General features: G+C 39.5%; 1 protein-coding gene across 3 annotated transcripts in view; it reads left to right on the top strand.

Moving 5' to 3' along the window:
* The first annotated feature begins 826 nt into the window (after nt 1-826).
* Nucleotides 827-26815, top strand: part of CCNYL1 (cyclin Y like 1) — a 36611-nt gene continuing 10622 nt past the window's right edge. For 2 of the 3 annotated variants that reach the window (XM_082657857.1, XM_082657856.1), the window contains exons 1-7: nt 827-1144; nt 10502-10576; nt 12442-12476; nt 17899-17999; nt 21755-21790; nt 23983-24034; nt 24994-25113. In XM_082657857.1, coding sequence (XP_082513983.1) covers nt 919-1144; nt 10502-10576; nt 12442-12476; nt 17899-17999; nt 21755-21790; nt 23983-24034; nt 24994-25113 — 645 coding nt within the window. In that variant the 5' untranslated portion in view covers nt 827-918. The remainder of the gene's footprint in view (nt 1145-10501; nt 10577-12441; nt 12477-17898; nt 18000-21754; nt 21791-23982; nt 24035-24993; nt 25114-26815) is intronic. The other variant, XM_082657858.1, reaches the window with a different exon arrangement.

Here is a 26815-nt window from a genome sequence, read left to right as displayed (position 1 = left end):
GTGTCCTCGAGTCTCATTCAAGACACAGCCACAGCTCTTTATTGAGAGTAGGACCAGGGCCCCGGTGGTTGCTATGGTTAAACTGCAGGCGGAAACTAACACTCTTTGGAAGCCAAGACAGGAGGAGCATTCAGTTACAAAAAACGGTCAAAAATTGGGGTGTAACTAAGTTCGTTGAGCAATACATCAAATGAGTCAATTGTCGACCCGGTGAAACCGAGTTGCTAACTGAACTGGCATTTTACGAACAGGGGCTTTCTACAGAGCCCACTCACTGACTCAGGAAGGCTTCGATTAACAAACTCCCGCGGCGCTTCCCGCAGGATCGGAAAGCTCGGAGCGCGAGAGATGAATGGAAACCGGAGTCCGGGGCGCGCCGCTCGGGGGGCGGAGCAGCCGCGGGCGGGGGCGGGGCATTGTGAGTCACATGCCTGCGCGCTGAGGAGGGCGCGTGGAGGGAACTCTGGTCGTGATTGGTCCGTCGTAACCAGGTGACCGAAGGACACGTTCCGGTAGGCAAGGGCCGGCCAGGCTAGCTACTTTCAGTCGGGAGGCGGCGGCGGAAGGAGGAGGAGCTCCGGCTGCGCTCTCTCCCGGCAGTGGCTGTGCGTCTCAGCGCTTGTCTGGTCCCCACCCCTTTTAAATAAGCCGGTCTGGTCGCCGCCCTCACAGACTAGTTGGCTGCGGGGAGGCGGGGGCGGCGGGGGTGCGGCCGGGGCCGGAGCCCTGCCCGGGGCCCGGCGGCTGGGCGGACTGGCGAGCGGCGGGCGAGGTCGCGCCTGCATGCGTGGCGCAGCCCCGGCATAGCCCGGGGCTGCCAGTGCCCGCCGCGCCATTGTTGGGGGAGGGGGCGGCTGCTGAGCGCGGCGGAGTCGGGGGGCGAGCGGAGGCGGAGGCGGCGAGGAGTGGAGGCGCCCCATGGGGAACTCGCTGTCTTGTTGCGTGTCCCCCAATGCCAGCCCCAAGTTGGGCCGGCGCACGGGGTCAGCGGAGCCGGACTACGAGTCTGAGGTCTACGAGGCGGCGGCCGGGGACGCGGTGGCAGTAGCTCCGGCGCCGGCTGCCGTGGAACCCGCCGAGTTGGATTTCGGAGGTGGCGAAGGCCACCACCTGCAGCACATCAGCGACCGGGAGATGCCCGAAGGTAAGAAGCAGCGGGCGCGCCTCGCTCCTCGCGGGGTCGGCGCCGTCTGCTCTCGGGCTTACCTCTGGCTTCCGCCGCCCCCAGGGTCCCCCGGGAGGGAGCCGCCGCCTAGGGCTCCTTCTTGCCCGGAGTTGGCTCTCCCAGGGCTGGGCACCGGGGACGAAGGCTGGCTCTGCCTGGCGTCCCCACCCCTTATTCTTTACCCGTCGCGTCCGGCCAGTCTGCTTTCCTCTTCCCTACCCGAATGCCCAATTCTTTCCCCCGTTCCCATTTCCCAGCCCGGCCTGAGACCCTCCAGTCCGCGGCCCTTCCTGTTCGTGGTTCTATTTAACATCTCGAGGGACTTAGCAAAGACTTTCTGGTGTATTCTCTCTTTTCTTAATGAAAACTTAAATACTCTAACTTCGGCGTATCCATCCCGTCTCCCTATCCAGATGGCACCTAACCGAAGGAACTAGGTAAGGGCCTGATGATAGACTTCATTCGTTAAGGTAGTTGATACTCGAGACAATTAAGACAAACATTATAGGATTTGTCATTTAAATTCAAAATAGATCTGGACAGAGTCAATGTGGTGTTCTTAAGTAAAATCCTTTGGATTTTAATGTTTTCAGTCGCCCTGATAGAAGCTACTTTATCCCTTCTAACTATAATTTGAACACGATAGGAAAGAAAATGGTGGGAGGGGGCTTAAAATAACTGTGAACGGTGTGAAACGTTAATGCCACGGCTGCAGAGAATAGATTTGTTTTTTTTTTCTTTACCAAAGGAGACCCCATGGAGTTCTGATTACTTTAAAATTCCCACTTTGACACAAGTATGTCTTCAGCTGCACAACCTTAACCGACTTCATTTACCCGTTCTAAGGGTGGGGCGACGTGGTTCCTGAGACTGCTGGACAAAAGTTTCAAAGGAGAAAAAACATTCAGATTGTAATTTGTAATGTACAGGTTTGGGAGTTAACATGCCACATCCATTAAGCAGAAAAGTGTCTCCATGGCTCCCTCCCCCGCCCCCCCCCCCACCAGTAGAATCCTATTCAACTTAAGAATATTCAGGTAAAATTCTGAAGACTAAATGGCTGGGGGGGTGGGTGTTGTCGGGGAGGAGAGGAGAGAAAGAAGAGAGGAAATGTTTGATTTTTGCCTCTAGAATTTCGGAAAGGGATGGCTCTAGGTTAAAAAAAAATTTCTGGGTAGCATAGTGGCACTTTAATAAAGATTGTGTTCTTTGAAGTATAAAACATTGTATCATAAAGGTGTTAAAGCCCCACTGGCCCATTTGTTTCATTTAAATGCCAGAGCTTATTTCATTATTTCATAGACGAAATGTCTTACAGCTCTTCTGTTTAAATTTTAGTTGGGTTTACTTAATTTCCTTAGAAGTTAGAATAATTAAGCCTGTGGATTCACCCTTATGATGGACGTGGCTTTGTAAGTGGAAACTACTCCCTTTTCAGAATAGTTAGATATTGTGAAAAAATGAACAAATTATGTGAATTAATTGTAGCTTTAAACACAAAGCATGTAAGTGCTTGTGAAAACTGCTCTGCTTGTTGCTGTAAGGTAAGCCTCTAAAAGATTTTTAAAAACAGTGAGTAGTGGGCTAGTGTAGGATGAGAGACGAAAATTGGACCTTTATAGAATTCTTTTAAGATTTACAACGCATTTTCATGTGTATTTCACTTGGCCCTTCCATCTGCAAATAAGGCCCGTGTATATTCTCCCTCTATTGCCGATGAAGAAGCCAAGACTTAGAGATCTGAAATGACTGTGTAACACAGCTACTGAACAAAAGAGACAGACTTGGGAGGTGGTAGATATGCCAAATTCAGTTCTTGGGATGCTTAAGAAACTGTTTAGAGCGCACCTTATATTTTATAATTTATCCATAAGTTAGGCCTATCTCAGCATACTCCAGTTTTGATTATTGCCATTCCAGTTTACTGTACACAACTCAGAAGCAACATTTACCTCTCCATTCTATGTCTGTACATTCATTGCAATGGATATGAATAAAAGTAGAAGTCATGAAGTAGCCTAAATTTACCAGTCAGGTAAACACGTTGATATATTTTAAAGAGTTTGTTCTGGTGAAATCCAATTGAAGCCGAGAATGCCCTGGACAGAGGGACATAAGGGGAAGCTGGTAAGTGGGCAGGTAAGGTACTAAGCATTTAGCATACGACTATGTATGATAAGGAAGGAGTGCTAAATCAGGAACTGGAAAAATAGAGTTCAGAGTACAGAATTTACCTTTTTATGTTTAACATGATTATTAAAATTTCATTTCAATTTGTCTTTTTTGGGGGGGCATTCAATAAAGTGATAAGAGAAACCTCAATTTCAGCATTTGCCTATTAATTAAGTTTCCATAGAAACAAGGTCAGAACGCCAAATATAAAGTACAGGCACATTAGAAGTTTGCTCTTAATGTCTTTATTTCAGACAATTTTATATCAGTTTCCCTGGAAACTGAGAAATACCTACTCAGATATGAAACATTTTGGCTTTTCTATAGTGGAGAATTATTTGGTTACTTAGAGAAAATCGTACATAAATGATGCTCTGTCTTGTTCTTCAGAAACATTGGAGAAGAACAACATTTCTTCAAGCCATTTCAAAAAAGTAACTCCTAAGAACGTAGTATAGATTTCAGATAGACTCAAAAGAATTTTTTTTACTTCTTTGTCTTTAACAGTATATCTAATATAACTGATGGTAGTGTCATAATAGAAAATAAGATGCTACGGTCGTATTATCTGATTTTATTTTTATTCATCAACTTTTCATACAGCCTTTATGTTGTGACCTTAGGAGCTTTGCTAATTTTCTGGTGAAAGGTGCTCTCTCAAGTGACCCCTCCCTCCCATTCCCCTGAAGAGTGGGTAGGGAAGGAATTGGCAATATGATGTGGAAAAACCTCTGAGCAACAGATCTTTCCTCTCTCCAGTAGCTATTTTAAACACTTTTTTTTTTTTTTACTTTTTTTGGTGACAGTATTAATAAACATTTGATGTAAAAGATTTAGAAAACACAGAAAAGTCCTTCACTCACACTCAGAATATCCAGAATTTTTATGAATATTTTGGTGTTGATTCTTCCTGAACCTTTTTTATGCATATAAACATAACACTGTGTTTATTTTACAAAGATGAGATTGTTCTTTATGTGCCACTTTGTAATGAAAAGTAATGACATGAAGCTCCTGGAACTGTGCTGACACCTAGAGAGTGCTCCAGTATGATGTATTTCCATGCAGCTGCACATAGCTCTACAGCCTGCCTTTTACCAACTGTTTACTGGGCCATCGAATGGTTGGAGCATAATTCATTTACCCAGCCTTTATGGTTGAGCATCTTTTATAATCCCATTATAATGCTTTATTCAGGGGACACAGATAAAAACTGACGCATTGTATTGATACTTCCCTATAGCATTCTGATTGTACACTTTGTCTTACGACTTAATTAAATTCATAGGGTGAGTCATTTTGTAGTTAAAGTATTTTAACGTTAAATGTTCTTTTCCCAAATTAAAGTTACCATTGGTTTTTCACTGAACATTAGATTTCCTCTTTTAGGTTTTGGTGGTTCTTGGTAACCTGTCTTGTGTCTTTGATTCTGAGTAACTAAACTACTACTCTAAGAGATCTGAAAATAACTCTGGTCTTAGGTGACAGACACATCAAAAGACAGCATTAGAAGAAATCTTAGATGATGTGGGAAAATTGGGAGAAACTTAATTGGTTTTGGATACACTGAAACATGATTATTAGGCACCAGTCCAGAGGCAGGACAGACAGTGGTTAGACAAGACAAAGCCTGTACCCTAACTCAGGTCCTTACTTTCTAGAGATGCCTGGGGGCTGACAACACAAGAATAATGTCAGGTAGTGAGACACTGAGAAGAAAGAAAATGAAGGTAATGGGCTGGGGAGGAGGACAGTTTTACAAGGGGTGGTTAAAGACAGCTTCTCTCCTTAAGCAACCCATGAGCAGTCCTGAGAGAGCCATGTGAGGATGTGGGAGAAGAGGCTTCTGTGCAGTTCCTAAGAAGGGAATATGCTTGATGCGTGCAAAGGACAGAAGGATGGGTGGCTGCAGCTGAGTGAATGAATGCCAGGAGGAATATAGGGGATTAAGACCTTGTATGCCTAGTGGGCCTTGACAAAAAAATATGAATTTTAGTCTAATTGTAATGGGAAACCATTGAAGGGTTATATGCAAGGGAATGATGTTAATTCTTAGAAAAAGGGAAGGGGGGTAGAGAGGGTGGAGGGAGATGAGACCAGCTACTGTGTGAGAATAGACTGTAAGGGCGGAAGGAAGCAGGGAGGGAGACCACAGTTAGGAGGCTGGTGCAGTAGCTCAGGTGAGAGCCGACAGTGGCTCGAACAAAAAAGCGATATTAATCAGGGCCTAAAATAGGCTGTAGTATATAGATTGCTCTTGCATTTCATTTGATTCTCACCATGTTCTGAGTTAGGTAGTGTAGTAATTTTTCTCTTAGGTATAAATTGAGTTGTCCAAGGTTTTAAAAATGAATATTGTTAGTAGGACTGTAAATTCCAAATGCATGGCATATAGGAACAGAATTTATTGATGACATTATGTGAGTTTCTTTAGAATACTACCTTTTTTTTTTTTTTTTTTTCCTGTACGCGGGCCTCTCACTGTTGTGGCCTCTCCCGTTGCGGAGCACAGGCTCTGGACGCGCAGACTCAGCGGCCATGGCTCATGGGCCCAGCCGCTCCGCAGCATGTGGGATCTTCCCGGACCGGGGCACGAACCCATGTCCCCTGCATCAGCAGGCGGACTCTCAACCGCTGCGCCACCAGGGAAGCCCAATACTGTCTTTTTTCTCACCCTTTTGTTGTTGTTGTTTTAGCGTATTAAAGTAATAAAACTTTAGAGTTAAAACAGTAACACTGCATAATGTGAAATGAAATGAAGGTAACTTGCAACCCAGAAAGTTTCTTAAAAGTCCAAGAAACTGAGTAAAGTACTCTTTAGCAATATATAAAGCCAGGTGTACCTACCTATATGTCACCTCTCAGTCATGATCACTGTAAAACTGATTGAGGATTAAAATAAGGCAAAACTGAGAACCAAGGTAGAGGCAGGTACAGAAGCAGTTGGAAACCAGAGTTGGGAAGTTTGGAAGCCAGGATTGTCAGAAGCTAGGAAAGCAGGATCAAGGCTTGGGTGCGCAGTAGACTGGCAGGTGCAGAGCCTGCTGTGTACCCTCTGGTGAGGCAGCCCAGCTCAGGGCTGGCTGGCAGGGACTCCCTGACTGGGGTGGAAAGTGTGGACTCAAGGAGATGAAATCATCAGTTTACATGGTAATTGTAAGAATTGTAATATTTGTGTTATGAGCCATAAAACTAATACACTGTACAGTATAGGGATGCTAGGGCAGTTCAGTAAATGCAGTGATTACCTTTAAGTAAACTGGTGCTCAGCAGTTAGCCCAGAAACTGCTGACATCTCCTGTTTATTTGGAATATATCGAAATCAATATGTTGATATTAATCTTTCTGAAATATGCTGCTTCTGTTAGATGCTTTCTTGGTCACTTCCCTCTCCTTCTAATATTTTAACAAGGAAAAATCATTTATTGACAGTTTGATAGCATAGCTTTAACACTTCTGGCCTTCAGTAATGCATTTCATTTGTTCTAAGTTGCCTATATTTTCACATTTTTAACAACTGCAATTGAGATGGATCTTAACAACTGGTAGAATCTTAGATTGGAGGAAAAACAGTATTCAGTGTCGGTGGTGTTTTACAGGTTTCCTCTGAGGAATGTTTACATTAAGACCCGAGTTTAATTTCTTTTTAATCATACTTTTTCTACATCGACCTATCATGCTGTCAAATAAGTTGCAATTTAAATTGATAATACTAAAGTGATGGGTCTTAAAATACAATTTTAGTCATAACCCCTAATCATGAGCTCAAGAATATTTCTCCTGGGTAAAACATTCTCAGAGGTTTCTAAAGAAATAACTTTAGGAAGAATCCATGTAATTTCCTGAATGCACAGTAATTTCCTGAAGTCTCTAAGTTACTGTGTGTGCATGTGGTGGGGAGAGGGATGAGCGGGGTGGTGGGCGGTAAAGCTTTACTTAATAGTTGGCAGTCTTACCTTTGTGATGGTGAAGAGTGTGGTAGGTTTTAACGTAGTCTCCTTAGGCTCTTGGGAAGATAGTTAATGGAAAGTGCAGAAATATTGTGTGTATGTATGAGTTTACTGTCTAATGGCTCACAAGTCCATTCTATAAAATAGTGATGTGGTATTTTTCATTAGCAAAAAGTGCAAGTTCTATAGAAAATTGTTAGTTATATAGGCTATAAACAGAAGATTAATATTTTCTGAAAACCTCATGCAAACTGACAGCAGTAGGGCCCTGGTGTTTACAGTACATTCAAATGATAGGCCAATTCACCAGAGTGGAAATAACACTGATAACTGTGGGAACATGGTCAAACTGTGTAACCAAAGAAATACAAATTAGATCTACGGTGAGTTTCCTCATTCATATCAGTAGGAATTTTTTTTTTTTCAAGTATCCAAAGCAAGGGTAGGAACTCAAAATGTCATGATTGGTAGCATTATACCCTAATGTGCCCCCCACCTTCTTAGGAAGCAATTTAGCATTGTACATGGAGCCGTGAAAGCGATCTAACCTTTTGGCTTGGTCATCCCACTTCCAAAGATCTTTGCTAAGGAGATAAAACCATTATTTTAAAAAACTATATACATGAAGCTTTTCCTCATAATATTTTAAGAATAGAACTTTGTAAGCAATAGGGGATTGGCTAAGTCCAGTATAGGAATAACACTTGATGGGCCAGTGTGTATTCATTAAACAATAAATATGCAACAGTGGGGTGGAGAGCGCTTGTTAGTAACAAGAAGATATAAATTGTACACTAATTAGAGCTTTTTTTAACGTATAAGAAAAGCAACTAAAAGTAATGGTTGTGAATCACTGTGTTAATGATTGTGAATGATTTTTAAACAGAGCATTGTTTTGGCTCATGCAGATTTTTATTCATGATATTTGTTAAAGGAATGAGCAAGTGACTTTTACCTTTCCCCACCTTTAGTGTGATCATCAGTACTGCTGATTAACCAGGTCTCCTTCAGTTGCAAGTTAAAAGAAATTCACAGAGTTAAGCACTACTTGACCCAGGAGTTAAATGATCTCCTCAGTTCTGCTCTCCTCTGTTGATGTCTCCTGAAAAGCCTTTCCCCTCATGATAGCAAGAGGAGTGTCCAGCAGCTCAAGACAAGCTAAGGATCCTAGAGTACAGTTCTGCCTTTCTCTTTTCTTGGGAAGTCCCAGGACAGCTGTGATTGATTGGCCAGTCCTAGGTCCTGTGCCCACCTTTGAATCCCCTAGGACAGAGTAGGGAGAGTGCCAGCTTTTTTCTGGTCACTTGGGCTGAGTTTACTTTTTTTTGCATGTTGTCATTTCTTTTCTCCTAGCCTTCTTGATTTTTGTATTTAGATCTGTAGTGGCACATCTTGGTTTGGCGTGTGTGTGTGTGTGTGTGTGTGTGTGTGTGTGTGTGTGTGTGTGTGTGTGTGTGTGTGTGTGTGTGTGTGTGTGTGTGTGTGTGTGTTAAAGCTTGCTTCTCTTTGATTCTGGCACTTACTTTTCCTGGACTTCCATTGAAAATTGTTAACTTTTACCATGCCATAGACAGTGGTAAATAATACAGCTACTTTGCAAACATTTCTGCTTACTTTTTAGATTCAAATGTAGTCTGTTTACTTTCTTTTTTGGTATAGGTAAGTAGTCATGAATCCTTTCGGAAGCCATAGGTTAGAGGCAGCTCTGAAAGCCTCTGCCTGTCATTTTGTGTACAGCTGAAATAATTTATTTTCCCATTGTTTAATTTTTCAAATATGTAGGAGAAAAAAACTTTAAAATAATTGTATGGGTCTTTTACATAAAAATGTTGAATAGAATATTTTCTCCAAAAGCAGCTTGATAAACTTCAAATTCAGTGAAGGAATTTTCATGAAGAACAAAGCAGTTGGTTTTAGCTATGTAAATTACTAGTGCTGGCAGTAACATTAAAATGGATGGCTCAGATTCCTGTTAAAATGGGAAGTCCAAAATTACTGTTCATGCAAAATTCTTTGTGGGCGGGAAAAGGGGATTCTAGGTAGATACATTTGTGAAATGCTGGGTTAGACAGAATTCACTACTAGACTAATTAGTTTTTAATATATCAATGTGTGTATTCTTTTGATTCTCTAAGAGGCAGGGATATATTTGTATTTCACTTTGACCATCAAACCCCTCTTTCAAAAATAGATCAATTATTATGTGGTTTGGGAAATAATTGCCTTAACCATTACGCTTTATCTGAATCGTGGTCCAGTTTCTTAAAAGATTGGTTAATTGGTTTGAGATGGACTTTGCTAAGGAAGTGTCATAGGGCTTCTATGTTTGTTTGTTTTAAACAACAACCTTATTATCCTATGTGGTAGCTTGTGCTTGTTTTGTATTGTATTTCTGCCTAAATAGAAGACACTATCCCACCTTGGTGCGAGGTGGACTACAGGCAGACCCACCTTTTTATGTAGGTGTGGCCAGAAGTGTTTTTCAAGTAGCCCTATGATCTGCTCCAGGAAGTACTCTTATTGAAGCCCCAAATTAATCATGCAGCGTGGAATGAAGAAGTGAGAGTTCAGCTTTGGAAATAGAGGGCAAAGTTAAAAATCACTATCACGGAAGTGTTCCTATAGATTAGAACATTGAGCTTTTATGTAGTCCTCTTAAATCTGCCATGATGAATAGCCCCCAGATGAACCACAGCCAGTTAAATGAGTTCATTTGTTGAATGGAGTTAGAATTAGCCATTTGATTGTCTGAAGAACATTTGACAAAAGCAACTCACTTGGTTTTGGCATATTTGATACGTTGAGCTGGTATCTGACAGTAGTTGGCTACAGCATAACTTGCTTCTTGAGACTGTTCCTGGAATGTGCTAGTAATATCAGCTTTAAAGGAGGGTGACTGAATTTTTAATTGATAAGTAGGAGGGGAGTCACATATACGATTCATCTAAAAATGGCATCGATTATTTAGGTGCAAGTTAAAGAAGTCTAAGACATAGCCGTGGTTTTATTCCACATGTATGGAGAGTTTCTACAATTTTGCTGTTTCCCAATAGAATTTTTATATTGTGCCTTTACTAAAATTGCCTTTTTGTCATTACTAAAAGCTCTTCTCAAGGCTATTAAAACTGATTTATATCAATGTGTTGCTATCTTTAAAATCACGTATTTTTCTACTCAACTAATCACCACACCTTTTTCTCTTCTTCCTATACAGACTTAGCTTTGGAATCAAACCCTTCTGACCACCCAAGGGCAAGCACAATTTTCCTGAGCAAATCTCAAACGGATGGTAAGACAATGTTTTTTTTCTTTTTCCCCTGAGAAAAAGAGTGAAAACTGTTTTTGTTTTGTGTATTATAGGAAGTATTTAGAAAAACTCTTACAGTGGTTTAAATGTTTCACTTTTTCATGTATTCACTTGTCTTATTTTAATATGTTGATGATGCACTTTCCTTTAGTTGTCAGTGTTTTAGTGAGGAGAACACTTAGACTGTCTGTTTATACATTTCGCCACCTCTTTATCAACATAGTCAACTGGCCACATGATTTAGATGTGGTCTATTTCTCTGTGCTACTTTGTCCTTTTCCGCTTGCTCCAAAGAGCACATATGTTAAAGATGAATGATAGGGTTTAGGTCACAGTTAGATTTTCATTTGATCAAATCAGAAAAATCAGTTGTTATATATGGGAATTGAGCCTTGTGATTTTGGCCCTGTTTTACCCAGTGTTCAACCAGACGAGCCTATCTCACATCCAGATTTATGCTACTCAGAACTTTTAAGCTATTCAAAACTTTCTCATCCTAATGTAGTGCTGTGCCAGGGTAATGAGAGCAACATGCCTTATGGGGTTTCCCAGAAGATTATCCTCAGCATGTGAAACTCATATAAATTTCCTCTGTCCTCCTTGTTTTAAGATGGGAATCAGAACTGTAGAATTTTTTGCACTCCTGCTTGCCTGCTTGTCTTCCTTAATGTTATGTTAAATCCTAGTTTATTTGCTAAAAAACCATACATGACCAAGTTTTTCAGTTGATAACGAGAGCAGGAATACAAGAAGTGAACATTCCACAATATTTAAAGTGATGCAGCACAATAAAAAACGGAGGTTTGTTTTTTTGTTGTTGTTGTTTTTTGTTTTTTTCCATTAGATCACTGGTTTTTATAAAAGGATATAACTCAGGAACAGCCAGATGGAAGAGATGCAAAGGGCCAGGCATGGGGACAGGGCATAGAGCTTTGATGCCCTCTGCAAGGGTACTACATGGTCACCAACCTGGAAGCTCCCGGGGTTTCTAACTTGCATTTTTCTAGTGTGTGTACTTGAGCCACTCATTTCTGGTTAGGATTGCTCTGTTTCTCAGTTTCTTCCAGAGCCATGAGCTGCTCACATGTAGAGGGGCTCTGGAGACAGTAAAAGAAAAGCTGCCCCATGCCTGTCTCTCTCCAGCCTTAAGGAATCTGTGCCTGTGATGCCCGTCTGGAGTTAAAGGAGGCAATGTGAGCAAGAGTGTGGCCTGAGACCCTCTTTAAGCTTTTATTTTTCTGGCCTTTGTTGGAGCAAAACAGTTTTGTGTGCTGTAGATGTGTTCATTTAGGTTGGCACACTCATTTTAAAATTTACCTTTAACATAGATTACTTTCCAGTTGTGTATTTTTTCAGTAAGGTATTTGAGTAGGTTACCATTAAGTGGTTCAGGATGCTTCCAGAGACGAGTGCCTGGCCAGAAACTAGTTCTTAGGGTCGTCATCTGTAGATTGTGGTAATTAAAGTAAGCTGTGTGTAAATGTAGAATTAGAAAATACTACTGGCTAGTAGTTCAGCTAGGCAGCAGGTAAATTTTTTTATTAGCTAAGTTTCTCACCTGGCCTAATGTGCTTTGTCCTTTTCTTTTGTAAATGGGGAGTCCTTCATTTGTGCCTAATACAGAATATCTATTAGGTCAAAAAAGTAAAACTAAGTTTTTAGATTTTATTTATAGGATTCATCTTGCTGGGTGATTTAAATTATATATTTTGTTGGAAATTATTTTAAAAAATAGAATGGAATTTTATCTCGTGTTATTGGTAACCCATCAAATAATTTTAGTGACTACTTTTATTTTTCTATGGCATTTGTATCAGAATTCATCAGTTAATTTTTTTTATTCTTAGTGCGAGAAAAGAGGAAGAGCAACCATTTAAACCATGTAAGTAAACAGTTGAAAAGTTAAGAAATTAATAGTTTGAATTAAAAATATGTCTGCCATGATTCCTAAAAAATATGATGGATCCAATACTGTAGAATCTTTTTTGTAGATTTTCTAAATCTCTATTTTCCTAATTATCAAATGTATTCAGGAAAGTCTTTGACTTAGTAGTGCCCATTTTTAAGGGTTCTGACATTTAAGTTAAATTTCAATAATACGGTTGTAGTATAAAGATCTGCCTTAAATTCTTTTGCCTTATTTTTTTGATCTTATTTTTTAACCAAAGTAATAAAAGTATAATAGGTAAGTTAATTTTTAGCACTGTCCATTGACTTCTTGTCATAGCAGGTGAAAGCTTAGCTTCTTCACTCCACCATGACGTTATTTCCCTCCCTCTGTTCCCTCAACATGTATCAGTTTTTATTAAATCAGAATCAATGTTTACATTACTACAACTCTGCAAATTTGTGTGTGCATTGCTGAGCCATATAGTTCTCTGACTGTGCCTCATCCTTGTACACCCTTCATTCTTTTTCTTAAATATTAATGACATTGGAGCACTTCTGCACTTCTCTAGGATAATCCAATCCCCCTTTTCCTAGCCAACGTGATCTCACACAGCCAGATACAGTAAGTAGCTCCCTGCCCAGTCTCCCTGCTTTCACATTCTTCATTTTTTCTGTGGAATTAATTTCCTGACTATATTCACTTGCCTGTTTTCTAACAGCTATTTTTTTCCCCAAATGTTTTACCATTTGTCACATGCCTATCAAAAATATTTTCCATCTACTAAGCCACATCTGTTCCATTTTTTTCTTGGAGACACTTTTCCCCAATCTTTTGTCTTCCTACTCCCATATAGACTGGTGTTCCCCTAGGCCTGCTCTGTGCCTCTTTTCCTGGGATATCTGTGTGAAGTCATCTGGGATCTCACATAACTCTGCTCTCTTGTGTTGGATCCCCTATGTCCTAGATTCTGTTTCCCTCTTGTTACACTTCCTTGTTTTACTGGAGCACATTTTCCTGAGAAAAGGGCACATGGGCAGAAAGTTTATAGAGATCTAGCCTCTCTGAAACTCATTCTATTTGATAAAGTATAGAATCCTAGGTTGAAGCTAATTTTTGCAGTTCTAAAGACATTTCCCTCTCATCTTCTCATTTACAATGTTGCTCTTAAACCTGTTGACATTGTATGATACATTGTTCATTACCGATTTTAGTCATTTTCCCCCATCCCTTCCTTCTCTGGAACCTTTTAGTACCTTCTGTCTCCCTGGGATTTTGAAATTTCATAATTTGGTTTGGTATAGACCTTTTTTGTGTGTTTCTTTGATATTCTGTTTTTTTCTTCCAGGTTCCTATTATTCAGATGTTGGAAGTCTTAGACTTACCAGATCGCTAACTTTTTTCCCCTCCTGCTTTGCATTTTCTTTTTGTCCTGCTTCCTGGAGATTTCCTTGACTATGCTCTAATCCTTCTATTGGATATATTGTTTTGTCTACCTTATTTTCAATTTATAGAGTTCTCTTATATCCTGTCATTCTTTTTTTCACTGATTCAATTTCAAGTTTTCATTTGCTCCTGAGTTTTATCACTCCCATCAATTCCTTCTTCCTGTTTTGTTTTTTTTGTTTTTTTTTAAAGCATCCTTATATTTTATTTTATTTATTTATTTTTTGGCTGCATTGGGTCTTGGTTTCTGCGTGCGGGCTTTCTCTAGTTGCGGTGAGCTGGGGCTACTCTTTGTTGCCGTGTGTGGGCTTCTCATTGCGGTGGCTTCTCTTGTTGTGGAGCACGGGCTCTAGGGTGTGCGGGCTTCAATAGCTGTGGCTCATGGGCTCTAGAGTGCAGGCTCAGTAGTTGTGGCACACGGGCTTAGTTGCTCTGTGGTATGTGGGATCTTCCTGGGCCAGGGCTCGAACCTGTGTCCCCTGCATTGGCAGGTGGATTCTTAACCACTGCACCACCAGGGAAGTCCCATTCCTTCTTCCTGTTTTGATCTCTTACTTGGGGGCTTCCCTCAAACGTGTGATGGTCCCTGGCTGGCTGTTAAGATCTAATTGGAAGCATCACTTGGACAACTCGTTAACTGATGGGCCTCACTGCAAGGATTTGGGGACCACGCCTCTGAACTCTGAGCCTGCCTTGGGTTCTGTAAGACAAACTGGTTTCTTGTTCCTGTCTTAGTCACTCTCTGTAGGTACCGAGGTTGTGCTTCCTCTGTTCTGCCATGTCAGTTACCACTCCTTTATCTAGTCTTTTCACCTTTCAAACATTAAAAATCATCTGCTGTTTATCCTGTCTTATGTATAGCCTTTTTAAAAAATGCCTTTAATTCTAATGAGATGATATCTCTGAAAGAAGGGGGAGAGGAAATAGATTTGTGGTCAGTCTACTCAAACTTAGATTTATTCTTTGACTATAGGTTCTAAGTTTGAAGTTTTAATTCAATATAATTAACGATATTCATTCAGACAATATTTTTGATTATACCTATAATTAGAATATTATACTTTTCTACTAAGGCCTTGAGTATGAATTCTGTTCAAACCACTCACCCTACCATATTGTCCATTAATGTGCAACATAGATGGAGTATTACAAATTTTTCAGTTAAAGTCATTGATTCTTAATAAACATCCAAAACTTGTGAAAAGGGGGAGAAAAAAAGTGAACTTCAGCTTTATTCTTTTAATGGGTTAAAATCAGAGGCAGTAGGCACAATGGGAAGATTCATTGGGTGGGGGCAGGATTTCAACCATGATAAGTTTTGGGGGTTGTTACTTACTAGCCTCCTAGGTGTGATTATTTTCTAGTCTTCACCACTAAACCTGAAGTCTACTAAGCAACCTTTCCCCTTGTAAAGATTGTAAAAGTCCATCTATTCTGTCCTTAGTGCTGAATGAAGATAAATACTCTTCTTCAGTGACCAATTGAAATAATACCTATGAACATTAAACTGTCAGTAGTGTTTTTTGCTACTTGACTTTTTTTGTATTTGCATTTTATACCCTTATGTGTGCCAGTGTAGTTTATTGAGGTTGTGAGCCAGCAATGGTAAGGCTTTAATCATAAAGGACAGTTATCTTAAATTTTCAAGCAAGATGAGAGGAAAGTAATCTGCTGGCAGCTAATATATCTAGGCTTTGCTCAGAGGCTTCAATTCTGCCATCCTTTAGTGAATACTAGATGCTGGAAAGTTTGAATAGTTTCAGGAGTAGGCCTGTGGAAGTGTTTCTTTTGTAGGATCGAGCCACTAGACTGTAAGTTGCTGATACATTAAATGAGTCCCCATAGGACTATAGACCACATCTAATTAAAAATTTTTAATGTTTTAGCACTAATATTTCCAAAGACAAATCGATATACTTTCATAATAGAAAAAAAAAATTTTAATAGAGGAAAACAGGATAAATAGCACCCGGAGCTCTACCAACTAGTCTATATTTTGGTACATTTCCTTACTATTTTTACTCCCCTCATATATATAGATTTTTGGTCAGAATTGACTTTTATTACGTGTAGTGTATGTCTTATACCCTAATAGTAGTGACCTTAAAAGATAACCTGCCTCGTTTAGAATCAAAGTATTTGAATGAGTGAATTTTCATTTTTCATGCTGTATCTGTTTTTTGAGATTCTAAAATTACACATTAACCAAATAACTTAAGGGCCATATCAGAGTTTTAGTTTAAAACATTTCTAGCTTGAAGGAGAAATTAGTCTTCCAAATAGTGGTACTTTTCAAATACGTTACATCTAGAACTTTTTGTTAATAAGGAATAAGTGGCCTTGCATAAAGCATCTGAAGCAAGCAGAATGGTGTTTTATATACCATTTGGGTATTTCTGATTATTGGATACTGGCAATTTTTATTTAAATGCTCTGTGTTTTAAAAAGCATCAACTAGATTTTCTCCCTGCCTCACCTTTCATGTATTTGTGGAGGACGCCGATGGGAGAGTGTGACAGCATGGTGAAGACTGTTTTATATTAGTAGGAGGAAGGAAGGCTCATCTGAATTAGTAAACAAATGAAAACCGAAAACAAAACCCAGCTTTAAAATCGTTTGTATTCTGTGGTATTAAAGGATGCTACTATTCCTTCCAGTTGCTTTCAGTGATTGGGATTTGGTTATTGGCCTTACTTAAGGAAGAGAATTGTCCTAACATAGTTTAGGCCATTTTAGTATTTGACTATTGCCGTGTTCATGGGCTCTTCACAAATAAATGGATACTTCTAAAGTGTTTTAAAGATAGTTCATTCTCTAGAGGGTCTCAAAAAATTCTTTGTCACCTATCCAATACCACTGTAGATAAACTCTCACAAATTTGTATCTTTAGTAAGATTTACCTTCTAGTTGTAACTGATCTTAAATAATTTCTCAAACCCTTGTTGAATCCTAATTTGTTCCAGATTCTGTGCTCAGTAGCTGGAGGTAGGAGAAGAATCTTCCTAACCTGGAGAAGCTTGTTTACTTAAGAGAGTAGTACTATGCAAGCAGCTGAGACCATGGAACAGTTGGTAAATTAGATGTGTGAGTGTGCAGAAAGTGAGAAGTTTTTTTGTGGTATGCCTGCTGGCAAAGGGATCCTAGAAGAAGATGGGGTCAAGCTTGCTGGGACAGGAGGAAGAAAAAGGCATTGCAGGCAGAGAGCAGCATGGGTGAGGCAGGAGTGTCAGATAACACAGAACAAAATTAGTACAATTTTGAAATGAATGGAAAGTATTCTCTGAGGTTCTCACTTGAGTAATGTAATGGCAGTCTTACTTAAACATGAAGTGAGAAGTTAAATTCTCCGAGTTGTTTTATCCGTTTTTTTGGATGCGAGAGAATCTTTAAGCAATACCTTTTTGTCCTCCCAATAAGGGAATTGAGGCCCAGAGAGACTTACGGCCCCCAGCTTTTTAGTGATAGAGCAGCTCTGGCATGCCCAGCCTCTGATTCGAAAACGTTTGTTTCGTCACACTGTCTCCTGAAGTAATACATTTATTACTGGTGTTCATTTACTGCAGTGAAATACTCCTATGTCGGTATTATATAAAGCATTACGTTTTATTGTAGTAAATGAATAGAAATAGGAAATCTCAGCTGCATTTCATTGCTTAAGGAAAAAACCCTGAAATCTTATTCTAAACTTTTTACATTATTATAAAAGGTAATTTATAATAGGTGCTTGCCAGGTTTGATTATAGGTACTATATCAAGGCAGTATTTTATAACTCATTTCTCAAAGCTCGTCTGTGGAAGTCAGAGTATAGAGGTTTCCCATAGAGCTGCACATGATATCACACTCAGGGAGTTCATGGAGTGTAAGAAAAATCTTAATGCTTTATCGTTTGACATTTTAACCAAGGAAAAAAACACACTTTTATAGGTTTAACTTACTGTGACATTTTCTTCTATTTCCCTTCCCCTTCAGGTATCTCCAGGGCAGCTTACTAAAAAGTATAGCTCATGCTCAACAATATTTCTAGATGACAGCACAGTCAGCCAGCCTAATCTTAGAACCACAATAAAATGGTGAGTACAACTAGGTTGCCAAGGGCTGAGTGACAGACCCCCTTATCGCTAAAAGCATCCTAGCCATACATAATTTCATTCATTTGAATTGTCCTTTTCAGTGATCAGGTTAAAAAACTGGTGTCAACTATATATTGATTTCAAGGACCTAAATATGAATTTTCAGTTTCCATTGTAATCTTAGAGTGCATGATAGAAGGGAAAGCCAGTTAGCAAATAAGAAATCCCAGAAAAAGTATAAATCTTTATATGACGCATTTCTGTTGTTAAGACATTGTTGAACATAATGAGAAAGAGAGGTACTTTTTATTGGCTATTTCTAGAAAAAGTTATTTCTTTATGAGCTGTAGTCCTAAAACAACGTATACTACTTTGGAAGCTACTCTTAGAAGAAGGAACAGATTGTCCCCTACTGGCACCAAAGTGAATCTGCGTTTAAATTTAATTGGATTTTGTCAGATTTATCCCACTGTGCATTTTTTTTCCTGCACTATTTCTGTATGAAATTTTACTTCTCCTTCCTGTCCCCCAAAGAGGGGGAAAATATATCAAACCAGTCTTAAGAAATACACACTCAAGCTTAATTTCTTTGTAGATGAAATTTGTTCAACTGAGGTTTTAACTTAATAGATAGATTTAATTTTTGTTTATATATGTAAATATATCTCCAACACACAACTGTATCAATCACAGCAGAGAACAATAAAAGAGATGAGGTTTCAGAAACATGGCTGTGGTCAGGCTTATACTTAAGAAGACACGAACAGTGTCATGATGACGAAAACTATTCCTTAATTTCTGGGAGCACTTCATAGTCCACAATTGGAGACGCACTTTCAAAACACCCTAATGATGAACCTTTCAAGTTTATTTAAGAGAAAAAAGCCAAACGGGATGCAGCGCTTCTTGCCTCCTCCCTCGCAGTTGTCCACGAAACATTAACATCTCCTTAGGATATGAACGTTGATTTTCCAGGACACAGTTTGGGAAATGCTATTTGAAAATATTAATATCCTTATCCTTAATTTTATTTTTCGTCTTAAGTTTATATGCTAATTATATTTTTAATTGGTTTTTAATGTGCCAGCTTTTTTTTTAGCTATTTAAATTATCAGTAACTTCTACTTTAATTAAAGACAGCAGATTCACAGTCATAATAATGTAACTTTCCTCTCTTGCTTACAATAATAGTTGCAGTCAAATCATGTTTCAGCAAAAACTGAGCCCCATCTCTCTCTGAAGTCCTGAGTTTGGGCACTTATCACATAATCACTGAATGTTTTTATTCAGCCAAGACACTGAATCTGTGGGTACAAAAACCACTCTACTTTGGCTAGAGTCACAGCTTCTTTTGAATTCGAAAGAGTCTGATGTCCAGTATATAATTCAAAAGTACTTTGAAGATTAACCTTGCTCAGGGACTTCCCGGGTGATGTAGTGGCTAAGAATCCACCTGCCAACGCGGGGGACACGGGTTCGAGCCCTGGTCTGGGAAGATCCCACGTGCCACAGAGCAATTAAACCCATGCGCCACAACTACTGAGCCTGCGCCATAGAGCCCGCGAGCCACAACTACTGAGCCCGCGAACCACAACTACTGAAGCCCATGCGCCTAGAGCCCATGCTCTGCAACAAGAGAAGCCACCACAGTGAGAAGCCCATGCAGCGCAATGAAGAGCAGCCCCCGCTCGCGGCAACTAGAGAAAGCCTGCGTGCAGCAACCAAGACCTCACGCAGCCAAAAATAAATAAAATTAAATAAAATTTAAAAAAAAAAAAAGATTAACCTTGCTCAGACAAGTAGGTTTCATCCTTTTTTTTCCAACCTAGTCTAATTTTTGGAAGTATAGTAAATTTTAATTTGCTCTCATTAAGTTTTAAAAATGATCATTCATCACATATATTATTGGTGAAATAAAGGTTTACTGAGAAAATAAATAGGGCCAGTTGGCTTTTAGGAATGATTTTGAAAATGTTTATCATGGGGTTAGTTTTCAGTGGGGTAGTTGTTCTCAGTGGGGTAGGTGAGCCTTATTAGAATCACTTATGCAACTTTTCAAGATATATGTTTCAGGATGCACAAAGTCCACCCGCCTGCCCCTGCCTCCAAGACACAGTGTCTGCCTGTCTGTCTGTCTGTCTCTCTCTCACCCATGCGCACACACCTTTTGACAGGATGGGGAATGATGTGAAGCATGATCATATGGACAAAAGCATCCCGAGTGATTCTCTGATCTTAACCCTAACTCATTCATTCCTAAACTTTGCTGCACACTGCAGTCATCTGGGGATCTTTAAAAACAATCCTGATGCCCAGGTCATACCCAGTGCTGGTTAAATCAGAACATCTTGAAGCAGAAGCCAGGCAGTTTTTAAAGCTGCTCAGATGATCCCAGTGTGCAGCTGAGCTTGGGAGCCACTATTTGGTTAGAGGGCAGGAGAAAGAGAACTGCTTCTGATAATTGGTGGGACCTTGGGTAAGTCAGTTTTAAGCCTTGGTTCCCTTATCTGTAAAATGGGTTGTTTAATTAAATGTCATCTACGGTTCAGTGGTCCTTTCCATCATAAAACTTCTAATTCTGTGATTTTAAAATCAATTTGAAGATGAAACTTTGAAGCACTATAGAAGTATCCATCTTTGATGCTAACAGTGTTACAGGCCTTAATACAAGTGCTAAGATTCTATAGACCTATTATAAAATTCAGATTTGCCTTCCCTCAGTTATTTTGAGTTTCATTTTAGACACTGAGAACAAAGGGGAGCATAAAACTTAACCAGAGAACCCCTTTGTTGCCTAATATACAACATCTGTGAATAACTTAGGAATATAGTAACTTAAAAAAGAGTACTTAAGGGGCTTCCCTGGTGGCGCAGTGGTTGAGAGTCCGCCTGCCGATGCAGGGGACACGGGTTCGTGCCCCGGTCCGGGAAGATCCCACATGCCGCGGAGCGGCTGGGCCCGTGAGCCGTGGCCACTGAGCCTGCGTGTCTGGAGCCTGTGGTCCGCAATGGGAGAGGCTACAACAGTGAGAGGCCCGCGTACTGCAAAAAAAAAAAAAAAAAAGAGTACCTAAGGACTGGTATCTATCTGTTCGTTAATACTTTATTTAAAATAATTTGGAAATACCTGTCATTAATGGTATACTGTGCAGTATTATGCTGTATTATTAGCACTGCTTATTTCAGGAGAGCTAGACCTATCATCAGTTTTGTGGCTATAAAATTTTGCTATTAAATTTTCTAATAATTATGTAAAAGTGATTTTAAGTCATTTTGGTATATTTATTATTTACTTTTAGGGAAATAATGGAAAACGGATGAGTAGGTGGATAGCGAACTAAATCAACTGAAATGCAGGGGCTAACAAAAAAAACCACACACACACACACACATACAAACTACTATATGGCTTAAATTTAAGCATGTGTCTAGATAGATATAACTTGTACATGACAGAAAGTTTTGTGGGTAGAAGGACAAATGATGGGAAATATGTAATAATTAAATATTATAATAATCAACCAAACATGCCTTCTAACAGCATATCTAGCATTTTGGGTCTCCTAATTTTGCTAAAAGCCGAAGAACCTAAAACAAGGGGGAAAGCACCCATGTGGTACTGTTCTGAATTAGAGGATTTCAGGGCCACTGGGCCTCTGGAAGGTCTTCCCTCCTTGCTAACCCCTTTTTAAAAATGTCTTCAGGCCTGATATGATAAAAATCAGTTATTACAATGTATTTTTTTCCCTCCACAGTGTGACCTTAGCAATATATTACCACATAAAGAACAGGTGAGCTCTTTTAAAACCTATCTTGTTATTCCAGCTAATTAATTTACAAGGTATCAAGTTTAGTGTTAGGTAATAACTGTAGGCGTTACTGGCTTAAGCTTTTATTATTAGAGTGCTTTTATTACAATATTGAAGTGAATCATTTTTATCTTAGGACTCTTAATTCTTAAGTTACCGAGCATCCCAGAGTGTTTGTTTATATGGGTTATATTGATAATTTACTGTATTAGAAATTGAAATTGAGAATTTAAAAAATTAAATCCATTGTATGTTAAGACAGAGTTTTCCTTAGCACTATGGAAATTTTGAGCTAGATAATGCTTTGTTGTGGGGTGTTGTCCTGTGTGTTATAGGATATATAGCAGCACCCTTGGCCTCTGCTCACTAGTTGCCAGTAGCACTTTCTTCCCTCCACATTACGAAAACCAAAACTGTCTCCAGCCATGGCCAGAAGTCCCCGGGGGGGACGAAATCACCCCTGATTGGGAACCCCAGTGTTTAACATAAGTCATTTTTTTTTAATGAAAAATAACTATTTTCCACGACAAAAAATGTTGAGAGAAAAGTATCTCCTTAATAGAAGACAGCTGATTCTCATATCTATTCTGTCTTCAGTCATTTGTTTTGAAGAAACAATATGAAGAAGATCCAGCCACGTGCAGATATATAGTTGGAAAAGGTGTATTTTTAAAGCCTTCAGATAATTTGGTATATTCTTTGATACTGTACCAAAAGTCTGCATGTGCTAGTTTCTTAAATTAGTTAAAATGGAATTCTAAATCATATCAATGAACTTGTAGTAAATACTATGTTAAATTAATACCCATTGATCTGTCATGCATACTGAGTAGATCTTTTTACCTGTACGTGACTTTATAATATTATACGTTGGTCATTTGGAAAGTATTGGTTCACATTTCTTTAGACAGTGTCAAAAACTCACTTTTGTTAGTATCACCACCAGTCTTACCAGAAAAGTCTTTTAAGTATTGAGAAGTTGTCAAGTTCACAATAGAAGGTACAAGTTTTCCAAAAATCCTGATATTCTTAGCTTGATGGCTTGAATTTTATCATTGGCAACAAGTAACTTTAGAGTTATTTTCCTTGAAGTGACAGGCTCACTTTGTTCATATTTGAAAGAATAACTGTCAGTTGTACATTCAAATAACGATGGTGTTCGATGAAAAAAGTGTTTCAAATAAAGATGGTGTTCTATGAAAAAAATGACTTACCACTAAGTCACAAGTGCTTTTCCTTAACACAGCCATATTTCAGTATGTAAAAGTGCTTAATGCATACTTTCCACTTATTCAGAATATTAAAAAGAAGGACCAAGGTTTAAGAACACTATTAATTTTTACTCTTTTATCAAGGATGTTCTTAAAGCAGAGTTTTAACTGCAAGTGGCAGTGAATAATTGAATGACTTCTAATTCAGTTTGGTACCACTGCCTTGATTCATGCTCAGAAACCAGCAGTTTTACCCACTTTTGCTTTTATACATCCATAGCAAATGTCACACAGTGTGAAGGGCAGGTAGTGTCTTAGTATTCTTATAAAAGCAGTTTTGACCTCTTGGGCCTCCCGAAGAGGGGATAGGGGAGAATCCCAGAGGTCTGCAGACCACATTTAGAGAACCGCTGTTTAAATGAGCACAATGTATTAGTGTGGTGAAATTTTAAATAAAAAGCCTGGTTTCTTTTAAAATAAAAAGACAATTACATTTTTAACTCAAACTATTTAAGAGACAGGAAGAAATACACAATAAGAATATAAAGAACTAAAGAGAAAAAAAACGGGAAAAAACCATGAATGTCATATTCACATTCATTGAAGTTAGAAGAATGTATTGCCCACCACCACTGCTTTATAAGATGTTCTTGCATATTCCAGTGTGAGGTTAGAGGAGTGAAAATATATTGGCTTACTAGCATTGCCTGTTAGGGAGGGTCAGTGCTTATTAAGGCAACTCTGGCTGGTTGTTGTAGAAAAGATTTCACGAAACTTGATGTGCTGAGTAAAAATAGGTCAGGAAACCTTTCTAAGGGCGGAATCCAGGAGAAGAGTTTATACCATACTGTTTGCTTTGTTGAAGGTTAAGCTTCCTCTACCCCTCTCTCTACTCCTAGCAGATATTTTACTAAGATAGTAACTCCTGAATTAATTTTTTAAATGCACATTCTTATTTTATAGAGATGCAGATAGATCCTTGGATATTTTTGATGAGAGATCACATCCACTCACAGTAAGTGTCAGTTTTATTGAAGTTGTACTTTTCTCTTATACAGTTGTGTTTATTTCATGCTGATTTGCTTTGAAATTAATTACTAGAAGAAAATTACTTCCTCCAGCTCGAAGTCAAATCCATCTTCCTTTAAGTCTTCTTCCCCCCGCCATGTTGTGTCTAGTCATTTTACCGAAGGCATGTTGTATAAGGGGTTGATGGATAAGAACCGAGTTGCACTTTGTATGAATAGTGAGCAGGTAAGTAAACATACCCAAGTAACAGAAAATGTATCTTTTGAAAGGATGATTTTCCATAGCATCAAACAATATAAATATTTATAAATAAACCTAATATGGTAAGACCTTTAAGAAGAACATTAGAAAACTGTTTAAATTTTAAACCAATTAAAATGACCAAGTTTTAAAATTCACTTCTTCGGGTGCTGTGTGGCCATATGTGGCTGGTGACTGCTGTATAGGACAGCATATTCTTAGAGCCTTATGGTTACAGGACACTGGAAATGTGTGACAGAAAATGTGACATATGGTGATCAGCAAGACTTTTGAGCCTAAAAATATTGGGTTGGCCAAAAAATTTGTTCAGTTAGTGAATATATTGTCCAATAAAATTCTTGGTGAAAATGAAAGCTGTGTCTTTTATTTTTACTTAAAACCAGTTGAACTTTTTGGCCAACCCAGTAGTTTACATTTGGTTAGAATTCTGTGGGGAGGAAGGTGGAAATACATAAATTTTCTGAGGTTGTGCCTGTATTTTTCTTTAATGAATGGTGGTGAGTATTGGATCTCTGTGGTATTTTAGGATCCCATTGTTTATATTTAAAAGGCTACAAGACATGTCACCCAATCAAAATTCTTTTAAGGGGCACGTGGGCCCAAGTGTGAAGACTGCTATCTTAAGGGTACTTTTAAGTATTTTTCTTCAATGGACACTTATATTGCATGTTTTCTCCTTTTCAGCGAGAAAAGGTTCCAGAGGAATACTTTAAGCATGATCCTGAACACAAATTCATTTACAGATTTGTTCGTACTCTTTTTAGTGCCGCACAACTAACTGCTGAATGTGCAATAGTAACTTTGGTAAGATTTTTTCTTTCATAAAGCATCTGTAGAAATTTCTGTCTTGTACACATGGTATGGTCCTGTTTTTCCCAAATGAAAGTAGGTTCCTGAAATGATCATTAGAACTTTATTAAGAGAAACCTATCAAAAGAAAGTAAAGTGTACACATTTGAGCTTTAATAATCATTATGATTTTAAATGTTGCCATTGCTTTTCTCATCACAAAACAATTGCTATTAAAGGCAGCAGGAGAGATTTCTGGCTTCTCCTTCCACACCTGAGGACACACATGCACGTGCAGTGCACACATGCACACACAGACGACGCATGCTGTGGTGGTAGGGTGGGGCAATAACTGAACTATCTGGTCCACAGGCAGAAACAGGTTCCGTGTAGTTTGAAGCTGAGTCCCAGACTGTACTGCCTAGGCAGTTCTGATGTGTGTCCTGATTGAGAACTACTGCCCTCAATTCTCTGTTCCTCGGATAATGGTGTTAACCATCCCTGCTGTCCTCTTACTGCCTGCATGTGAAGTTGCCCAGGATTAGGGTGCCAGTAGTGCTTCAAAAGGCTTTACTCTAGTTAGCCTGCTAAGCTACAGCTGTAAGGACCTTTTTGTCATCCATTCTGAATTCCTATGGTAAGATTTTATCATTTGAATAATAAATCATATTCAAGTGAGAGGTAGTTGGGATTGTTTTACTCCTCCCTATAGCAAACCTGTAGTGGGGAAAGTCAGCTGCATGGCCTGCAGGGAAGGAATACTTAGGCCATTCACTGCCTGCTCCTATCAAGGCAGAATTTAGGAGAGGAGGCTTGTCCTTTTGAAAAGAGACCCCTCAGTGGGTACTGGATCAGACACAGGCCTTTTCTTGGAGCTACAGGCCACTTGGAGTGCTTAGCACATACTTGAGAGAGGCAGGAATGGTGCTTGCATGTGGAGAGCTAGGAAATGCAGGAAGGAGAGCATTTGGGTTGGAAGAGGGGCATTTCTTTGTAGCCAGGTTAAGCTTGATGTACCTGCGAGACAGCAGAATGGCAGTGTCTAGTAATCATTTGAATATATAGCATTGGAGCATGAATCTGAGTTAGAGGGAGGGAATTAAGTGTAGCTGTTCAAATGCAGAGAAAGTATGTAAAATAAAAAGTGGGTGGGCTTCCCTGGTGGCGCAGTGGTTGGGAGTCCACCTGCCGATGCGGGGGACACGGGTTTGTGCCCCGGTCCAGGAAGATCCCACATGCCGCGGAGCGGCTGGGCCCGTGAGCCATGGCCGCTGAGCCTGCGCATCCGGAGCCTGTGCTCTGCAACGGGAGAGGCCATGGCAGCGAGACGCCCGCGTACCGCAAAAAAAAAAAAAAAAAAAAAAAAAGTGGGTAGAAGATGGATCTGTAGGGACTATCAGCACTTAAGGGACAAATCCCCAGAGGAGCTGCTACAGTGGTAGGAAACCCAGCAGAAAATCATAAGAGACACCAGGAGAGGTTCAAGAAGGAGAATGTGGTCCAAACGCTAAATGCTACCAAGAAGTTGCTCATGTCATAAATACCCACCGAATACCTACTCTGTGTCACTTTTCTACATGTGGGGGGTGGAGGAGAGAATAGGTTGGATAAATAAAGTTCTTGCCTTTATGGAGCAACTGTGGAAGACGTAAATGTTTTTTTTTTTAATTGGAGTACAATTGATTTACAGTGTTGTGTTAGTTTCAGGTGTATAGCA

Source organism: Grampus griseus (genome assembly GCF_964374135.1).
Source record: "Grampus griseus genome assembly, chromosome: 7".
NCBI lineage: Eukaryota > Metazoa > Chordata > Mammalia > Artiodactyla > Delphinidae > Grampus > Grampus griseus.
Note: the sequence above shows the minus strand (reverse complement) of the source record. Positions and strands in the feature narration are given on the sequence as shown.